This window comes from Polypterus senegalus, chromosome 3 (assembly GCF_016835505.1).
Source record: "Polypterus senegalus isolate Bchr_013 chromosome 3, ASM1683550v1, whole genome shotgun sequence".
Lineage (NCBI taxonomy): Eukaryota > Metazoa > Chordata > Cladistia > Polypteriformes > Polypteridae > Polypterus > Polypterus senegalus.
The window spans coordinates 153,683,422-153,705,262 of NC_053156.1; the positions used below are offsets into that span (position 1 = coordinate 153,683,422).

The 21,841-nt window shown below is 35.3% G+C and overlaps 1 protein-coding gene across 2 annotated transcripts in view; it reads right to left on the minus strand.

Moving 5' to 3' along the window:
* Nucleotides 1–21,841, minus strand: part of prkd3 (protein kinase D3) — a 358,336-nt gene that overhangs the window by 37,775 nt on the left and 298,720 nt on the right. For both annotated transcript variants that reach the window (XM_039748100.1, XM_039748101.1), the window contains exons 9-11: nucleotides 19,547–19,670; nucleotides 16,990–17,067; nucleotides 1,088–1,364 (exon numbers count right to left, since the gene is read on the minus strand). In XM_039748100.1, coding sequence (XP_039604034.1) covers nucleotides 1,088–1,364; nucleotides 16,990–17,067; nucleotides 19,547–19,670 — 479 coding nt within the window. The remainder of the gene's footprint in view (nucleotides 1–1,087; nucleotides 1,365–16,989; nucleotides 17,068–19,546; nucleotides 19,671–21,841) is intronic.

Below are 21,841 nucleotides of genomic sequence, written 5' to 3' on the forward strand. Positions count from 1 at the left end.
TATGCAGTTGTGGCAAAATCTTATAAATCAAATAGCTACGCTTGGTGTCAGAAGTCATTGAAAACAGAGGAGCCAGAAAAAAGTGATCACCAAAATATTTAAATCAGTAACTGACACATGGCAGAGAATCTAACAAATGTGTCTTCTTACAAATTCTTTAACTGTTAATGTTTGTTGACCTGAGTCTATTCAAGCAAGAAGCAGTTAACAAGAAATGGATTGTCAGCCCATTAAGAGGCACGCTGACACACACAGACAGTTGGTCAGTTTATAGTCCCCACATCTTTAATATGTGGAAGGAAAAGGTAGCTGGAACATGAAAACTCCACATAGTTCTTGAACTTGGGAATCAACCCTGAATCCCGTGAACTGTGACTAAGCGACACCATTTAATTATGATCATGCTCTATTTGTTATTCAAAATGACTAAGAGAATTTACAAAAAACAATAGGCAGAGCATAATCATTTGATTCTGTACATCTCAAGTGCAATAAAGTTCAATTGACATGCGTGGTTTTATTTTATTTCATACAAGATCCATTCATTCATTTACTGAATTCCTTCAATAAAAGAATGGGGCTGGAGCCTAAACCAAGAGTTGTGGGCACAAGGCAGGAACAAACCTTCAACAAGGTGGTAGGCTACAGTCACAGTTACTCATTTGGGAGCAAACCTGAGAAGACGCATGACAATCGACATTAACTGCCTTGAGAGTTGGGAGAAAAAGCCACATGAACACAGAGATAATGTTCAGGCTGAAAGTAGCTATCATTCACTTAAACAGGCTGGTAACTAAACCAAGCAAAAAAATCAATTAAACAAGAACCTCAAAACTGTATGCTGTACACAGTTTAAATATTAAGGCAATACTGTAGACCCAAATCGGTGAATTCTGTCACTTTAAGTGCCCCCAAAACATGTTAAATAAATTAATTTTATAACTGAAGAAATTATTATTAGATTAAATAGATTAGTAGATTATTAATCCAAACCCATCTGTTAAATGTCTAGTCTAAAACAAATCAACAATGTGAAACTCTTAGCAATGAAGTCCATTTAATTCATAATAAAAATCATGTTGCTTACTGTGATCTTTTCCTTGTCCCGCAACTGTGCACACACTAGCTTGAGGGGTCACGGGCATCAGAGCTTGTCGAATGGCCTTCTCCCAACTCTGGGCCACCTCCAATCCCACTCCAGAGGCAGCCAACACAGGATTCTGGTAGTTCCCGCCATTATTTTCACCAACATAATATACCATGGTGTCTGTAATGATCTCAAAGCAATGAGGATTGCTGCCTTGTGCCAGATTAGCAAAGTCTCGAGCTGGGTCCACTTGGAGGATTTCAGACAGTGGTATTTCCTGTGGGATGGAAAGCAATGAAGAGCTTGTCTTATGTTTTAAGCATATAACTAGTAAACAAGAAGTCTTTAGTGCGTACTGCTAAAGCAAGGCTCGCATATCAAAGTTAAAAAAAATAAAGACCCTTTTTTTTTTTCTTTTTCTAACTTCCTGATCACGTGTGTTGCATAAATTAGAGTGACACTACTGTGGTCAAAATAAAATGTGAAGGTTACAAAACAGTTCATTAAGTGTAAGTAAATGGCAAACCTCAAATGAAACAGTGCAAAACCCAGGGTGTGGGATATGCCATTTCAAGTCATGATCAGTGCAAATCTACACACAGTGTGAAGGAGTGACCATTTGATAAGAAACCGGCATCTCACCAGAAATATTCTGGGGAAATCCCTGCTTGAAACTGAGATCGGTGACAAAAGCCACGTGGCCTGAGAAGGAAACAACAGTTCATTGGGTATTTAGGCTCTGCCCACGTCTGGTTTATTATTGCTGCCTCATATAATAAACAATTCCTCTTTTATAGTTGTTAAAAGTACCTTTTCACACACTATTTTGCTTAGAAAAGTAGCTTTGGTAAACTGAGACTGGTAGTCAAGTATACATTTGGCTATTTCTGTATTATGTTTGAAAATATTACTTTTCCTAATTAACAAAAAGTCATATGCAAAACCACAAGGCCTCCTGTGAATTACAAGTTTCAGATACAGTAAAACAGATGACAGCTGTTATAGCTGTCATTGATGTTATCAGAAGGTTTGATAGCTTTTTATCTTGTAATATTTATTCCATAAAGAATCTAATGCTTTTTAATGTTCAGTCCTCATGTAAAATATACACTTCTGCTTTAAAGTATTAAAAGTTAAAATAACACAACACAATCTGGAGAACGTAATGTTTTAGATTTCAAAGTGGTCTCCACAAATTAAAAAAATATATATTCTTTTTACTTTATATTATATTATTTACTTTACTTTATTATTTACTTTATATTATATTATCATAGTAATATGCTCTGATAGGTCTTTGACTTATCAGACAGTTTATAAAATGAAAGCTTTCTAATGTCTTGTCTTATCATCTACTCTCTCAAAAACAACCAAGTGGCTCACAACCAGCCGCAATGACTCACACATTTTATACGTTTTACATTTATTTGCTTAGCAGGTGTTTTTATCCAAAGCGACTTACAAAAGATGTCAACATAATCAAGTAAACATCAGTCTGGTGGACAGATTGGGAACAAGTGTTACAGGACAAGGGTACAAAAGTGAAGAGCTCAGAACAAAATACAAGTTAGTACAATACCTAGGTAATAAAACCTTTAAGATAGTTAGTATAAGTTAGGTTTAACATATCTTTGGTTATTTTAACATAACAGCTAATATCAAACATAAATTCACCAAACGAGAGTCCTCAAGTGCTTCTCAAACACATTGAGGGAGTCAGAATTTCACATGGAGGTGGGCCACTCATTCCACCAGCAAGTAGCTACAAGTTTAAAAAAAGAAAAGAGTCTGGACAGATATTTATATATATTGACCACAGTGTAGGCAAGCCTCAATAATCTGAATGTAAAACGTGCTACTACAGGAAACATTTGTAATAAGCATATGTAATTGCTTCAAGCATGCATAGGCCTGTCATTTGCACACAGGTCATCTTCAACATAAATGGTTCTTTGTGTTAGCTGCTTGCATGCCCTTTTGTCAATTCAGAGTCCATTACACACATCCTAAAGTATGTCTGCTTGAGAAAAAGGTTTATAAGAGTTACAAAAGGTTTTTCATGCTGCTCATAGGTGGCATGAGTCTCATTGACAGCCAAGATTAAGTCCATGAGCTTTATGTTTGTTTAAGAAGCCAACCACTGAAAGACTTTTCAATACTTGTGTCTCTTTTACAAACACTCCTTTAAAGAATAAGGAGCTTCAATCAATACATCTGAATGCTCTTGTGAATTTCTCTATTGGATCAATAAAATGTTATTTATCAATCTATGTATTTATTGCAACAATAAAGTAAAGATAATATAAAAAATATCCCCATCATGTGATTTAAAACATTATTAAAGAGCAAGAAGCAGATGATTTAAAGGTTACTATCTCATGTAAAGCAGGGCATGAATAGACTAAAAGAATGCAAAGAATTTTTTTGGCATTTTAATGTTGTTAGCCTTACTATGCTTTTCCTACAGAGCCCCCACAAGAGACACGTTTATTTTCCATAAGAACTGCTCATGGTGTCCTTGTTTAAGAAGGAGCTTTATAATACACTCTAAAACAATCTACAATCAATCAACTGTTCACAGACACTGTTTTTGTTACATAACAGTGCCAGAAACTCGACATTCATAGCATTTAAAAGAATATAAGAGGCACTAACTTAAGTTTAGAAGAATTTCAATCCATCATGAAAGTATATTTAATAACAAAATGTCAAAACATTTTAAATACATGAGTACCAAAATTAATTCATAACCTAGTATTCACTATGCAATAGAAATGCAAAGTTACATGTAAAAGTGTGTTTTAATGCCTCACAGGACTTGTTTAGGAGAACGTGTTTTATTGGCTCCTGCCAAAATATTTCATATGTTCATAAATCTCTGCAAATTATACTAGCCAGGTTCTCCATCAAATATTCCTTCATGTTTCTTTTTTATAATATTAATCCTAACAAAAACAGCTCACAAGAGCCCATAACTCTTGTTGTGCCACTGTACATCTTCTTAAACTTTCTAATCAATCAGTAGTAATAAGTTATCAAGGCTGACTCTAGGCTATCTGCTCTTGCCAACACAGAACAATTCCGTGACTGTCACCCTGAGGTGCTGGACTTCTAACTCTTGGCTTGGGGGAATGTAATCTAGGCTCCCACGAGACCCCCAAAGCTTCCATCATGGTACAGTACCTCTTAACTCTTCCCACAACACTACACTACTGACTGGCCTGGACTTTTTATTAAAGTTAGTTTCTGGAGGTGGCCCTTACATGGTCTGTTTTCGTCTTAATTTCTCACTTTCTCTCCTCCTTGATATACTACTATTTTCTCTTCCCCCTGACTAGAAATGTAGTTCTAGTTACAGCTTTGGGGCAGGGTAACCACAGAAAACATACACTGCCGGGAAACAATAATTGGAACAAGTGTTAAAAGAAAGACATTTACCTGAATGCTAAAATCACACTTACAACCCGACTATGGATCACTCTGTCAAAAAACCACGATAAATGTGAAATTCACTAAAAGTATGTATTGAGTCTGTGATACTCCAGATACTTCACAGCATGTTCTGTTTCATTTGGGTAAGAAAAGTCATAGGATGCAGACCAAGAGAAACCACATCCACGAGGGCTAAAACAGACAGGATATGACATACAGTCACATGGTCCCATGACTGGTTAAAAAGGTAGAAAGGTCCAGAAATAGGCAGTACACTTCCAGCTGGGCTGCTTGAATGAACTTGGCTACCCCAGAGGACAGCATAATAGAACAAGAAGGTATCGTTCCCCAGAAAATTGGCAACATGTACTACAGTGTAAATAAAAAGACAAGACTGAGAAGTATGCCAAATTAGAAGGAGGTTTGGTTTGGTACAAAGAAGATCAATCATGTTATGTAGTGTCACACATGTGCAAGTAGGAGGACATTGTATGGAACAAATGAAGGTAATTCTACGCCAGGCCAGGGGGTGGCGGGGTGCACTAAACCTTCTCCTGTTATCTCTGCAGACCAGCTGCGGGGAAAACCTGTCTGACACAACATTGAAGACATGAATTCCGGTTCCGGTGGCCAGGATGACGTCACATCCAGTTCCAGTGGCCAGGATGACATCACTTCTGGCTTCCTGACCCTAGGATGATGGCACTTCCGGTGCCTAGGAGGACGGCACTTCCGGTTCTGGCGCATAGACTAATGTCAGAAGAAGGCTACTTCTGGTTCCCCTATGTCACTTCCGGTTTAGTCACTTAAAACTGCCATCTTTTCAAGCCTTCGGCAGTTCATGTCTGGACTCCAACCAAGACACTTGTCTTAAAAATCAACCCATTGCAGCCAGGGATAATATATGGGTGGCTGCCCCAAACCTTTTTAAGTGTGTCAAGTCTGATCTTTTCACAGCAGAAAACGCTGCAGAACATGAATCAGGGTATCAGCATGCTTTGAAGTGGAAAGATTTATGTTAAAATGTTTGTCCTGATTTTCTCATATGTCCTCCACTTGATCATGACATATAGTCAGACGTACAAGTAGGGAGTTTCTTCAAAAGCATTTAAAACTGATGTGAGCAGAGGTAGGGGTTCACCAAAACCTTCTCCCTTTGATCCACATGATTAAATCTTTTTATTTTTCTCTAGATTGATAGGTATATGGGTATGTGATATACTTTAAAATTTACATAATAAAATATAAGAAAAAAAATGACAATATACACATTGCTACATAATGTTACAAAATTACACCTACAAAGTCAGAGCTTCAAAACAAATCAATGCAAATGCATAATTATAAACAAAAGCCAACTAAACTACAAACCTTTTGAGGAAAAAAGGATTTGTATGTGTGTTGCTGTGATGTAGAAAATAGTTTAAAATAAGAATACATGAGAAGTCTAACATTAACCTTCCAGAAACCTCTTAATATGCTTAGTATCATCAGTTATTGAGCAAAATCAAGTGAGTAACTGTTGAGGGGTTTATGACCTTGCATTTGTGTATTAGTGAAGGAAGGACTTTAAGAATACCAAAGTGGTTACAGTTTTTATACAAGGTTATTTCTTACACTAGTCATCACAGACTGCTTGTCTATGCGTAAGACTGAAATCTCTACTTGACTTTCATGAAATGCCACCCAATAATCTCAGTTTAACATTTTTTCAGTCTCCCTTTTACCACTATAGATAAGATCTTAAATAACTGTGTTATTTAAAAACACATAGTATCAGATCTTACTTCAAGCAGTGGTCTGGCTGTTAGCAGCTTTACTTAATGTCTTTCAATTCTCGGTGTTTCAGCCAGCAGCAAAGCAATTAACTGCAGGCACTGCCGATCTAAAAGCAAACTGTTTTCAGGATGTTTTGCAACCTGCTGCAAACTGTTCCTTATTTCTTCTGCTCTTGTATCGATATGTTCCTTCTCTTTCAACTGCTGTCAATCTGCTCTTAGTCCTAAACATAGAATAGTGGAAATGGTGAAGATGTAGTTTTCTTGTTCAGTGTTTAGTATTTTTTATCAAGTCTTTATTGAAAAGCACAAGAAGATCAACATCCTGGAGAAACAAAAAAAAGAATTGTACATAAAATAAAAATCGTACACCCAGCATTCATCTCAAAACCTGTAATGTGCCGATCAGGATTCTACACAGCAACAAAGGGAGAACCCAGTGTTTAGTAGTTTTTAAATTAAACTCCTCTGGAGAAAGAGACCTAGATCATTTGTTCATGGCCCATATCATTAGCTTTGTGGAACAACGTGGAGGTGAATGAACAGACTTTTCCAAGTCTACACACAAATTCTCAATTCAGTTGTGATCTGGACTCATTGTTGTTTCTTCTTGTCATTCGTGTGTAGCTTTGGCTTTATGCTTGTGGTTATTGTCTTGTTGGAAAACAAATCTACACCAAGGCACAGGTATCTTGCAGACTGAACCAGTTTATCAGGAAACCAGATAAACATCAAGTTAACAACAGAGACAAAGATGTAATACACAAAATGTACTGAAAGATGACTAAGAGATCAGGTGACCTATATTCACCAAGTTGTCTGTTATATACACAGAAATTTCAAGGGTGTTGGTTCAACACAAAGGGTATAAGAAGAATGGGAATGTATCAAAATAGTGTTTTATTTTATGCAAGTCATTTGGGTGTAAACCAACAAACCAACCAGAGTAAATGTGTTCATTGATTGACACAGTTATGTAAATTCAGTTATATATAAAATAGACCTACACCTTTAATATTTGACCTTTCTGATCATGCTGTAAAATAATGCTCCCTGTTCAAGCATTAGCTGAAAAGTAATACATGACACAGATGGAAAACCTTTTCTCCTGCATGATTACTGATTTGTCCTGTTAGAGGATAAGTTTCTTTCTTTGATTAATGTAGAGAAAAGACAAGCAAAATGACACCTTTTATTGGCTAACTAAAAGGATTACAATATGCAAGTTTTCGAGGCAACTCAGGCCCCTTCTTCAGGCAAGATGTAATGATGAAGATATTGATCATTATCAGAATAGGCATTTTTTAAATCAAGAGTGGCAAAGAGAAAGCCATTAATAAAGTTGTGGGTAGTGAAGCACCATGTTCCAAGGGATATTCAGTGACTTGATATTTTTTTGTATCCATCTCCTAGCTTGTGCTTTGCAATCCCCTTTTCACTGAGTTGCTAGGAGTGCTCTTTTGTCTTCATTGTGTAGTTTAGGCCACCATACTGACCCACCACAAACAGGACCTTCCAGATGAGGTGAATTTAGATTACAATCAACTAAAACACCTTGACTACAGACAAGAGATCTTAATTGAACTAATTCTGTGACTTTTAAAAGCAATTGGCTACACTAGTGATTCAGGTATGTTAAATTAAAGGAGGCAAATACCTATGCAATCAACTATTTTATGTTTATAACGGTAATTAATTTAGAACCCTTTGTAGAGATCTGTTTTAACTTTGATATTAAAGAGTCTTTTTTTTCTGTCAAACAGCCAGATTAAATTAACTGCGATTTAGTGCTGTATAACAATAAAATGCAAAAAAAAAAAACATCCAAAGGGTGAATACTTTTATAGGCATTGGGAAAGGGGAACATGGAAACTATCGAGCCAACAAGTTTCCTGTAGATGTAAACACTGCTAGGTAACAGAAGCATGAAAAAGCTGTAAATGCTAAAATCATTATGTTTTCTTTTATTATGATCAGTATGAGATGAGAATCAACAGTAGTACAAATAAAGAATCTCAAATGTTAAGATTCCCATATGAAGGCCTATGCTGCTTTTACAATCTGTAAAATGCTGCAACATATTGGGATCCACCACAACAGCAATTTTACCTTACCAAAACTATTCAGATATTTTTAAATGAACAAGTTTGTTTGTATTTATTTTTAACTTTTGAAAATGGTTTGAAAATAATCACTTTACTATTTGCTATTTGAGCACTGATTTACCACCTTAAGGTTATTTTGTAACTTTTTTTCTTCATCAGCCACATAGTTTTGCTCTACAGCATGTGTGTGTTTTTATCAGTTTAAAATGTTACTCAGAATGGAAAGAAACATCTGTTTTCTACTGTTACACTTTTACAACCTACCGTATCTAAATTATATTATTCATTGGACCTATTAAGTGTAATGACACTTTTATTTTTTCTCAAATTAAAGAAAGCAAGAAAGCATAGTGGTTTTAAAAGCTCAGTGACTCTGCCTCATTTTGCACTTGTAATCAAGAAGCCACTGGTGGAATTCCATTTTTTTTTTCGTTCAATGAGGAAATAAAAGAAAACAACTTTTATTCTTTGCCAGCTGGACGCTAGCTTGAATTTCCAAAGCAGAGCGCTCACACAATCCTCATTTAATAGCACATCTGCAGTCATATACTCATTCTCCAGAAAGTAGAAATGCCTGTATAAGGTTTGCTTTGAACTCTGGATTGTTTCCATACTTAAAACAAAAGAAACAAGCATAATTTATAGTTCCTGCTAATTTCATGCTATTAGATTTTAGTTTTTTGACCTTTTAACACTGTACGCTTGTATCACCAGAAATGCCAGTAGGACTTTGCACAGTGAGCAGGTCCAGTTTACAAACCACCATGGACCATACGCTCAGAACCTTTGTAAATGGCGTCAACTGTGCAACCTTTAACAAAATCTGATCACAACAAACCATCCACATTTTGCTCCTGGTTCATTTCAGATAGACTCATGAGGCGACAGACAGTTTATTCTGTAAGTAGAAGCCATAACACAGAACCTTGCCTACACAGATCATTCAGGCTTGAGTTTATATAGCACCTTTGTCAGCAAGACATTTAACAACACAAACAAGACTATAATTCAAAGGAACAAGATGAAATACACAGTTATTCAATACTTGATAAACCGGAAAGAAGATAACTTAGAGGCACCTATATGGTAAATTAAGGAGGTACACACATTCAAGGACAGGTACAAGGAGAGAGTCCTGCGAAGGAGTCTCAAAGATAAATGAGCATTCACCAAGACTTGTACATCACACATTGTCACTCTCACACATTGGCATAATTTAAGTGACAGCATGAGACAGATTATAGTAATAAAGAAGGATGCCCAGAGGAAAAAGAAGCACCAAACAAAAGGCCCAAAATAAAAGAGTAGATCGATAGCCTTCTTGAGAATTGAAGTTTGTAAATTAAGAGGTGCACATAGGCAAGCACTGATGCCTTTCAGTTGAAAAGGCTGTGGTTCGATTCCTAGGCCTTGAAACTGCTTATGTGAAGTCTGCATGGTCTCCCTATGTTTACATGAGTACTCCAGTTTTTCTTACACAACTTAAAGGCAGGTGTGTCAGGTTAAATGATGGCTCTAAACTGACGCTGTGTGTGTGTGTGTGCGCACGCGCGAAAGTGTTCCCTGTGATGAGTTGGTACAACATTGCAGTGTTGGATTCTGCTTTGTGTGGCATAGTGTTTGAGCCTTTGTACTTCAAGCCCTCAGGTTGTGAGTTCAAATCTCACTACTAACACTGTGTGACTGTGAGGAAGTTACTTCACATGCCTATGCACCAAAAGTGGAAAAAAAAAAAGCAAAAGAAAATTAACCATTTGTATCTCAAATGTTTTAAGACACTTTGGATAAAGGTTTCAGAAAATTAATAAGTAAAAATTAATAGCACTAATGTTAAGCGTGTACATGACCTGTTAACTCCACAGATCTTCTGTCTCAAAGCTCCTGGGTTTGATTTCCTTGTGTGGTTGCTGAGTGAAGAGCAGGGACTTTCTACCTGAGTCAGAACTGGTGTTTGACCCTCTAACATCTATGACTTTTGTCTCTAACTTTGCCCAGTGTGAGTAGCTGTCGGTGTATAGTATGTGTGAATGTGCCCTACTGCAGAATGGCATTCTGCCTTGTGGCAAATGGTGCCGGTGATGGTTTGGTGCTAGATACTTGCATAGTTTCTAGACTTTGATGCTTATATTAATTGAAAAACATACATCACTAAGGCATGCAGCAAAAACAATAAACCTACAATCCTAAATTTTGAGGAACTTTTCAGTGGGTCCACACTCCTATTGCATTATCTTAATGGGAACTGATGCACAAGCCAACCTTTAAAGTTAAGTACACATATCATCCATTGTTAAAATCTATTCTAGAATCTTAGGAAACTATTTAGGTATTTTCACATAAGCCTTGGAATGCTGCAAAAACTTTTACTGTAGTTATTCCACCTCAGATAGTATTCAGTGCCCTGTTTAAGGACGGTCATCTGATAAATGTGTTGCATGTTGGGAAGACATTTAGTGCAATTAGGCGTTTAACTGTACTCTGGCAGTAAACTTCAAATTGACAGATGGGGTGATTTTGTTTTAAGATACTCTTACATTGTCTTTTTCAATGTTTTTGTAATTACTGTACTTTCTGTGGTAAATATTATGTAGGCTTTTCTACTCATAGCTTATTTAAACTATATACACCCATTCACGCAACCAGTGTAATTCTGTAGCCCCCTCACTGTAATGCAGCAAAGCAAACAGATACATAATTCATGTGCTTTAATTTTTATAGCTGAATGCTGTTTGGTGACATGTTTTTAAGACTTGAGTCCACTGGGCCCTATTCCCAGTAAACTATGTGCTGCAAATGACATTGAAGAAACCACCAAGCTACTAATGTAATGCCAAAAAAACAACTTCGATCAGCACTACATCAGCAACACAGCACTATAAAGAAACAAAATGTATGACTGTGCCAGTTTCTCTCTCTCTCCAGATTTCTGCAAGGAATCGTAAAGCTGAATATTTCACCACAAAATTACATCTCACACCAAGAAACACTAACATCTCAAGGTCATTCTACTTTGTTCTGTATAAAACGCAGGCCATGGCTAAAAAAAGACGCCGACAAATCAGAAGTGGATAAACAGTACCGTAGTGCTTCACGGTTCCTTTTTGTTTTATACCTTATTGTTTAGGAAACTTCAACCCACCATCCATAACTGCTTCTTCCAACTTTGAAAACTATCTTATTACTACTATTACCATAAAACAACTTGACACTTTTAATTGTTTAAACAAAGCAGAACATCCATATAATTTATAGGTAAGACAGTGGGATGTATAAGAACTCAGCAAAGAACTTAAAATTAAAGCAGGCGAGAAAGTGATACTAGTCACTGTCAACAAATTTTGAACACATAAAAATTTCAGAGGTCTCTATGTGCAACACCTTCATTTGCTTTAAAATAGTACAAGCACGGACAGTTTTGTTTTTTTATCCATCTAGTCATCCATTTTCTGAACCAGCTTAATCTAAATGTGGATTCGAGGGGAGCCTGAACAAAAAATGTGCCTGCTGTGTTAATTAGAACTCAAAGTGGTGCTGGTGTCAGTGAGTTTGCCAGACCTGAAAGATGGTCTTGCTCTTTGAAACACAGTTTGGGACACATACAGCATTTCATAATTTCAAATACATCTTGAACATAAGCAGTGTTCAGAAAGAATACTGTGATATTTGTGTATGAGATCAATACATGGATGATAAATCCCAAAGGAAAAATCCTCTCTCAGATGATGTTGTATTGGGATAGCTACAGTGACAGCATTGATGCATGCCCTAAAAGGGAATATCTGTTCATTATACACCCAGGATGCTGTGCTGCCTTCTATAAAAGAATTACAAAGGTGAGCTTCCTTAAGTACCAGTATAGTGATAAACATCAGGGTTAGTCACAAATATCTGTTTTTGTTTTTTTGTTATAAAGGTTTGTACTGTAGCTAATGTATAACAAATAGCCTTTATTGAAAACAGCAGTTTTTAATAGAGAATGCCATTCCAAGTCACCTTACAAGTACAGATCCACAGTAAAATTGTTTATCTGTTTTTTTACTTAGGTTTGAGCAAAGTCAAGTTGGACGACTTCCTCATGGTCACAAAATGGCATTCAACATACAATGTTATGGTTTAGAGTTCAGGTCCTTAACCAGTATGCCACACTGCTTGCAAGTGCTGTATTAGACACAAGTACAGTAAGAAAGTATAGTATATTTATGTTAGGTAGAATGCCCAGAGGGGACTGGGTGTTCTCATGGTCTGGAATCCCTACAGATTTTATTTTTTCTCCAGCCGTCTGGAGTTTTTTTGTTTTTCTGTCCCCCCTGGCCATTGAACCTTACTCTTATTCGATGTTAATTAATGTTGATTTATTTTGTTTTCTTATTGTGTCTTTTATTTTTCTATTCTTTATTATGTAAAGCACTTTGAGCTACTGTTTGTATGAAAATGTACTATATAAATAAATGTTGTTGTTGTTGCTGTTATATAAAATGAGCGCAAAATTAATTAATTTGGAAATAAAAATGTATATTTTTAACATTATACTTTTCTACATTTAATGTCTATATAGGTGATTTAGAAGGAAACACTTAAATGAATGAGGGATACAAATTATATAGACAGCAGGTATCATTATTGAGATATTTTAAGAAACACTATATCCTAAAGTTTAAAGCCATGTAGAAAAACTTGGAAAACTCAGTCGCTCAATATGTTAGCTAGCACAACTTGAAGAAGATATTACAATGTCCTTGACAGAGGGCTGATGTGTGGATACATTTGTAAGGTTCACAGCGATGAGGACTGTTCAAATTACTGAGAAAATGTGACTGAAATGATGCTTGCAAGGAATTCAGAGGGAAAGAGCTTCATCAATTAGAAGCAACTGAGAACAAAATCATAAAGTTCTTTCAACATGACCTCATGCATTGCTTCTCGATGCAAAAAAAAGCAACTCTGGCTCACCTAGAGTAAATATCAGCCTGAGGCAGATGAATGAAATTTCTTAAAAAACAGTCACTGAACAATTTACAGAGATGGGTATACTATAGTTAGGTTGTGCATTACACCTAAAAGGCAGCATAAAGAACAAAAGCAGTGGACCACTGAGCACCAGAAAAAAAGTCCTCCACCCAGAGGAGTCATCCTTCAACTCATTCACAGTAAGGAGATGAGTATAGTTCTGATGTACACAAAAGACATCAACAGGCCTAGCAGTCTGCCTCACAAAGTAAAAGGTGTTGGTGGTTCTGTTCTGGTGTGGGGTGCATTTTCCCATAATGTTTTGGTCAGCTGAGACTATTAGGGCAAGATAAGTTAAAATAAATACACACCAATTCTTAGCAATCAAGAAGGACTAATGGTGAATTACTTCCATCCAGAGTTATGAAGAGTAAAATTCCATCATCATATGCCAGCCAAAACACTGTGATGGCAGCTTATTTTGTGGATAATGAATTGTCTTTACAAAGCCATATAGTGACAATGAAATTCTGTAAAGGATCTCTAAAGTTTACAATACTGCATACAAGCCCACTATCACTGTCTTATACATATGAATTATATGGTATTTCCCCAAGTGGGAAACAACAAAGGTTTCTTGGCATTCCTTCAAAAGTACACCTATATTGCAAAAAAAAAAAAAAAAAATTACACACGGCTTTGACCTTTCATAAATTGCATTGAGTAATGTGGCCAAGTAGTTGTGAAGAATGATTCAGTATCTTTACCGTGTATTAAAACGAAGCTGGTTGATGTCAACAGATTACGCTGTGGGAGTGTGAAAGTGTGGCTAACTCCTGCATTGCACCCTAACCTTCCTTGATAAATTTGAGCTGCCCACATCTCTGCATTGGAATGAGTGGGCTCAGAAAATGAATGAATGAATGTATTATATTCTAAGAAATGAATAAGTTGGCAACAGTAATTAAAAAAAAAACTGTTATTAAAGCATTGTGTCACGACTCCACCATCTCACTACAAATAGTATTTATTCATTCACTTGTTAGCTATGATACAAAGAATGTTAAAATTATAATTACCAAAACAATTGTTGCTTCAGTATGTTCAATATTCATTTATTTTCCAGATCAACTTATTCTAACTTAAGGATTGCACAGGGCAGAGCAGCAGTTGGCAAAAAAGTAAATACTACCAATAAAATGGCATTAGTCTGTCATACGATGCATTTATTCATTCATGCAAAATCACCTGGTCCTGTCTATGAGCATAAAGTGAAGCACCTACAGGGACACAGGAACACCACATGGATCTAAACCGAGAACTCAGAGGTTCTTCACCAGCATGCCAACCTTATACAATTCTGTGTTATTTAATTAAGCTACTATCTCTATGTTAATACGTTACATTGCCTATAAAGATTAGTTAAATAAATTATTTTATTAATAGAAGAAAAGAATCATTGATTTTATAATGCTCAGTTCAATCTATTAACAAAAGAAATGATGAAGCGTCTCAATTTTAAACAAAGCAAAACTCTAAAAGTCATGAACGCCACAGTTTCACAAAGTGCAGAAGCAAGTAAAAAATAATGAGAATTAAAGGTTGACAAAGTTTACAGAAATCCAGCCTTTAATTAACTTCCTCTTCCTTTCCAGCACCATTCAGCTACTGACAGAAAGTAAAAGTTCTCATAAAATAAACCACATTTTATATATACTTGTCTTGATGTCTCAATCTACATTTACAAAAATAGCCAAATATGAACTTGCTTTTTTGTTGAAATCCATATTCCCCTTTTGGTTTCTCCCAGTAAGGCAATAAACCATACACTGTCATCATTGTGGTAGATTCTTTCACAAAAAATATTTGAACAATGCACCAGTTACTGTAATTCATTCTCTCATCTCCAGTTCTTTCTTGCCTTCCTGCATTTCCTTTCATTCACTCAGCTCACAATTCCCTAAATGAACAGGTCATGGCTATTTGTACAATTACTCCTATTGTAATTCATTGTTGTACATTAATCTCGGAAAAAAGAGTAACTACTCTGTCATATGGATACCTCTAAATAGAGAGGAACATGGCACTTCATAATTGCTGGGCTGAATGCCCTGTTCCCATCCATACTGTTCTAACTGTTTTAATTAGAAGCCAAGTATAAGATCTGGAAGCGATCATAATATGGCCATGCAGGATATTTGTTTTTTGGTGGCCTCTTTGTTCAGAGCTTACCCTGAACTCTACTTCAATACAAAACTCAGCAAGTGAATTCAATTCTAAAATGATATTTAGTACAATGAAAGTTACCTGGAGTGAGTTACCGTGAACTTAATCACCTTGTTGAGCAACCTGCAAGAATAAATTGACCCTACAGGTCTGGTCCAAAACTCTAAGGAAAGGATAAAACTAGGAGGCAAATGCTGGAATCATGCGTCTAACTTCATGATAAGGCTATCTTACATACAGTACTCTCCTTTGCCTCAATACAGAGCACTTCATCAATTCTGTCAATGGCTATTGTCCTACCAATTAAGCATATACGGCTTCCCCAGACCACTGTCAAAGGTGAAGACTGTCATTTTAGCATACTTTTTGAGTGGTATTTTTTAAGTATGAATAGTTCTTTAATACAAGTAAGAGGAAAATATTTATAGCTCTCATAACAATCACCTCTTTACAAATCCCCTTTACTGCCAAATATGTCCAAAAAGGAATTTGATTAAACTCTATGAAAGGTGAGGCTCATTAGCATTAAATCAGCTCGCACAATCCATTTATATCATTTACAAAAACAATCATTCCTCTGTACTTGGGCAAAAATGAGAGAAGTGGAAGGAGCAATCCGCAGGACTTAAATTACTGTACGATAACAACTGATAATCTAATCGCTGATCCTTCCCAAAATAGAGATTAGAGACCTCTTTCTCAGGAACTGAGGGCAGGATTTACATAATGTTCATTGGGCTAGGAGGTAAGAAATCATGGGGAGATCAAACATGTGTTTAGTCAACAGCCCATTGTGAATGCTGTCCCAAACGAAAGCTTGAAAACTATGTGGGCAATTTAGATATATCAAGTTTAAGTGGAGAGCCAGAAGAAAATACTTTTAAACAGTATTCTAACTATTACCTGTCCTTTTCATGCTGTTCCCTATCATTTCTCCCTATAGATGTACTGTACCTGAGGTTTTTACTTCTGAAGAAATACGTTTCAAAAATCCTGTATGTTATTTAAGTAACACTTCAGTATATTTAATGCTTGCTATATAACCAATAATTCCCAATAGCTAGTTGAGTGCCTTTTTCTAAGGTTTAAGTGCTGTTTTAATAGCCTTGAACATTTTTTTTTTTAATCTTTTGATGTAAGTTTCCAGAAATACTTTATATTTTAAAAACTGTAATACTGCTGCTTTAAAAAGACAGACACACTTATCAAGTATTATACTCAGATTTTTTAATAAAATGAACTGATGTATTGACATCAATTGTTTCAGATTAAATGTTGATAAAATTCATGGAGAATGACAAAAGTTATATGTAAGGAGGAAAAATTGCCAGAATAAAAGTTAACACCCTCTGATATATTTTGTGGTATATAAGATGAGCAGTAAAACAAAATGGGTATACAAGGATTTCATTACCTTATAATATTTAGTGCCAGTTTCATTTTGAAAAAGGGTTAGAGACTTGCTATCCAACCTCCAGTAATGTCTCTTCCTCTGAAATTCAAAGAAATAAAAACAAATAAATCACAAGTTAATATTCTAATGAATGTCTTTCTTTTTACCAAACATAAGCTGTACAATTTCCCGTTTTTTTTAAATAAATGTTGCTGTTTAGAAATGTGATAAGGGAACAAAAAGGAGCCCACTCTTGAAAGACAAAAAACAGATACACATAATAACAGTGAAGCACAGATTTTAAGGAAATTGTACTGACAATGAGCCCTAGACAGGATCTGAACCCAGTAGACAATCGGTTTCAGATTCAAGATCCTAACCATTAAACCACTAGGCCATAACAATTCTGTAACCTGTCTACATCTAGCATATTTGCTGTTGTTTTATTAGAAAACACAGTGTGGTAGAATGATTACTGTGTATATATATATATATATATATATATACAGTATATATATATATATATATATATATATATATATATACATACACATACAGTATATATATATATAAAATATATATAATATATATATATATAAATATAAAGAGAGAGAGAGAAAAGAGGCATACATACATACATAGATACATTCAGTGGTCACTTTATTAGAAATGTTCTCTCTAACACAGTTAGCCTACTCCTTCAAATAACAACTCAATATATACAGTTAGGTCCATAAATATTTGAACAGAGACCACCTTTTTCTAATTTTGGTTCTGTACATTACCACAGTGAATTTTAAATGAAACAACTCAGATGCAGTTGAAGTTCTGCACTTCAACTGCATCTGAGTTGTTTCATTTAAAATTCACTGTGGTAATGTACAGAACCAAAATTAGAAAAGAGTTGTCTCTTTCCAAATATTTAGAGACCTAACTGTATAGCATTTAAAGTTTGTCAGAAGATTTAGTCCAATCCATTAGAACAAGAAAGACATGTGATCAAAGCAGCTTTGGCTATGGTATGATTGTTGGCGTTAGATGACGTGGTTCCACTATCTCAGAAACAGCAGCCCTATTGGGATTTTTATTCAGAACAATCTCTATTTTAGTAGTTCTAAAGTTTAATTCTAGGAGTCCACTATGGCTGCAAGTTTTCACATCAACCAACCTCTGCTTTTACTTCCTTAATTAAACATGCTGTTATTTTCCAGCTTCTATATTTTTGTGTCCATCTGGAAATTACAAAACTGGGTTCACTAATTTTAATTAGAAAGTAGCAGGTATTCATTTTAGCTTTTTAATCTCAGTTTTTAAGATATTTCATCCTCATTATCATTAGGACTTTCATTTCAGGTGTTATTTAACATGTTATTTATTAATCAGCACATTAGCATGTATGAAACGGAAGTAGCTGCAGCCTTTAATGTGTTTTTGCCCCTGTATGCTCTGCTCAGTGTTAACTGTCATTGTTAAGGGTTAATGAAATGAGAAGATTCCAGAGAAACTAATAAGAAAATAACAAAAGATATATATTTAAAACACCTGCGGAAAAATAAATATTTCTAAATTTGTTATACATGTAAGTCTCACACAACTCTACTTCATTTCTGAATGCATAATAAGCAAAGATAAAATATCATAAAACAATGAGATTTTTTGAGGTTTTGAATTCATACCTCAAAGAATTCAGACTGTAGTCAAAAGTATATGCTGCATAGTTCCAGGATACATAATAATAATAATCACTGAGTGTATAATAAATACACAAACATTTATTCTATAAATTATTTAGTCATTGGAATTGCCTGTGAGCACTTCAGATACACAAAAAGAGTCATATATTTTCAGAACACCATTTATTTAGTAACAAAAATATGTAATACTGAAAGGTAACCATAAACTGTTTGACAATAAATCCATTCTTGAATGTTTTTGAAATGTTAACTCTCAAAATGGAGACCACTAAACACTCTATAGAGATGAGAATGACCAAGTTGTTCATGCTAAAAACAAAAAAAAATAGTACTATTTACTTAACCTCAAGTGATCGAGGTAGTGAATTACTACATATGGCAGTAATAAACTTTGGAATAACTTTTTAGTGCAGCTCTATTTGAAATTATATATGGACCTATAAAATGAAATGGCACTGGTAGACAAAACAAAATACAGTATATGTTACTTTTAATATAATAAACTCAGTAGTAACATATGAATGTAGTATATATGTTTTAAATGAGGTTTAATAAGAACTGCATAGAGAAAAGCACATGAGCTAAATTGCCAGTTTAAACATAGCAAGGTGATTGGTTTATTTTCTTCATTGACCATTAAAATTTTCATCATCAGAAACTGTATGTTATCATCGAGTGAGTAATATTTTCACACTCAGTGTGCGTCTTGCTTCCTGCTTCACTTAGAGTAAAAATGAAGTATAACAATACTGTAATCTGTTTCTAGTCGCTAGAATATTTTCAAAAAATAGTCTACATTTACAGTATGTAATATATCTACCATAAATTTATGCTGCAAGCATTCAATTTGCATTAAAAAACAGCAGAATTTTAGAGAGTCTTACCAAATTATCTCGACTAGTATAGTGGACCATCCATCCTTCTCGTACCATGGTGCTACTCTTCCTTTTTGTGTGCTTTACAGATTGAACAACTCTCATCAAAGGAATATAGCTACTTGTAGATGGGCTAAAAAGGAAGAAAATTAGGATGGCTCAAATGATTCAATTACAAATATGAGGGTATTTGATTCCCATATCTAGAATGTTTGAGTTTAGCAATCATGTAAAAACTTCCCATAACATATTTCTTACTCTGAGTCACGGTACTAAAATATAAATATGGTAAAAGAGGATTCTCCAGCTTCAGAATCTCACTATTCATAGTTTGGGAGCTGCCAAATCTGCTTCCCAAGCAGCCACCTTGGACTACGACAAAAGGTTCTCAAATTGCAGAAATATGAAATTCTCAGATGGTCAGATAAACTCTTACTTTTTGATAACAATGCCTGCAATAAAAGAAGGCCAAACAAACAAATCTACAGTTGAATTCAGAAATTTACATACACTTAGGGTGAATTGTTTAAAACTCACTTTATATAACTCCTCCAAAGATTATATACTAACAAGCAATACATTTGGCATATTGTTTAAAACATCTACTTTGTGCAGGACAAAAGTATTTTTTTCCATGTTCATAGACAGAGTATTTAACTTTTTATTGTCTATATTACAATTCCAGTGGGTCACAAGTTTACATACATACACTTTGTTAACTGTGCCTTTAAACAGCTTGGAAAATTCCAGAAAATGATGTCAAGACTTTAGGCAATTAGACAATTAGCTTCTGATAGCCAAATAGCCTAATGGGAGAAATGTGTGGATGTATGTTAATTCCCACTATCAATGTCACTGCCTCTTTGCTTGATATAGTGGGAAAATGAAAAGAAATCAGCCAAGACCTCAAAAAAAAAAATTAGTGGACCTCCACAAATCTGGTTCATCTTTGAGAAAAACTTCCAAACACCTGAAGGTTCCATGTCATCTGTATAAACAATAATACACAAGTATAAACACCATGGGACCATGCAGATGTCATACCACTCAGAAAGGAGACATATTCTGTTTTCAAGACAAGAACGTTTGGCACAAAAAGTGCAAATCAATGTCAGAACAACAGCAAAGGACATTGTGAAGATGCTGGAGGAAACAGTTCTTTATATATCTTTTTACCTAATGGTTTTCACTGGTTCTTCATTTTTATCTCCATCAAGATGCTGGAGGAAACAGGTAGGCAAGTATCTATAGCCACAGTAAAATGAGTCCTATATCAACATTACTTGAAAGGCTGCTCAGCGAGGAAGAAGCCAGTCCTCCAAAGCTATCTAGTGGGTTACTTTTCTTCATACAGTTCTGAATACTTATTAACAACCCTTACTGTCTGGAGAAATATCATCTGTTCTGATGAATCCAAGATCAAACTGTTTGGCAGTAATGATCATCATTATGTTTGGAGGAAAAATGGTGAGGCTTGCAAGCCAAAGAACACCATCCCACCTGTCAAGCATGGGGGTGGGAGCGTCATGTTGTGGGGGAGATTTGCTGCAGGACAGACAGCTGCACATCATAAAACAGATGGTATCATGAGAAAGAGAAATCATGTAGATATACTGCAGCAACATCTGAAGAGCTCAGCAAGGAAAGTGAAGGTCAGTCGCAAATGAGTCTTCCAAATGGACAATTATGACAAGCATACTTCCAAAGTTGTGTCAAAATAGACTAAGAACAATGAGGTCAAGGTATATGGAGTGACCATCACAAAGCCCTGACGTCGATCTGAAGGAAACTTTGTGGGCAGAACTGAAAAAGCATGTGCGAGTAAGGAGGCCTACAAATCTGTCCCAGTCTGGAGGTATGGGCCAAAACACCAGCAACTTATTGTAAGAAGCTTATGGAAGGTGACCCAAAATGTCTGGCTCGAGTTAAAAAATTTAAAAGCAATGCAACCAAATGTTAATAAAGTGTATGTAAACTTGTGAGCCACTAGAATATTGACACAGTCAAAAAAGTAAAATACTCTGATTGTCTAAAGTCTAGACAGGATTTTATGGAATTTTCCAAGCCATTTAAAGGCTCAGTTAACAAAATGTACATAAACTTGTGACCCACTGGAATTGTGATATAGTCAATAAAAAGTGAAATACTCTTGTCTAGGATCATTGTTGGAAAAAATGACTTTTGCCTTGCACAAAGTAGATGTCTTAAATTATATGCCAAAATTGTAGTTTGTTAGTATAAAATCTGTGGAGGAGTCATAAAGTGCGTGTTAAAGAATTCACCTTAAGTGTATGTAAACCTCTA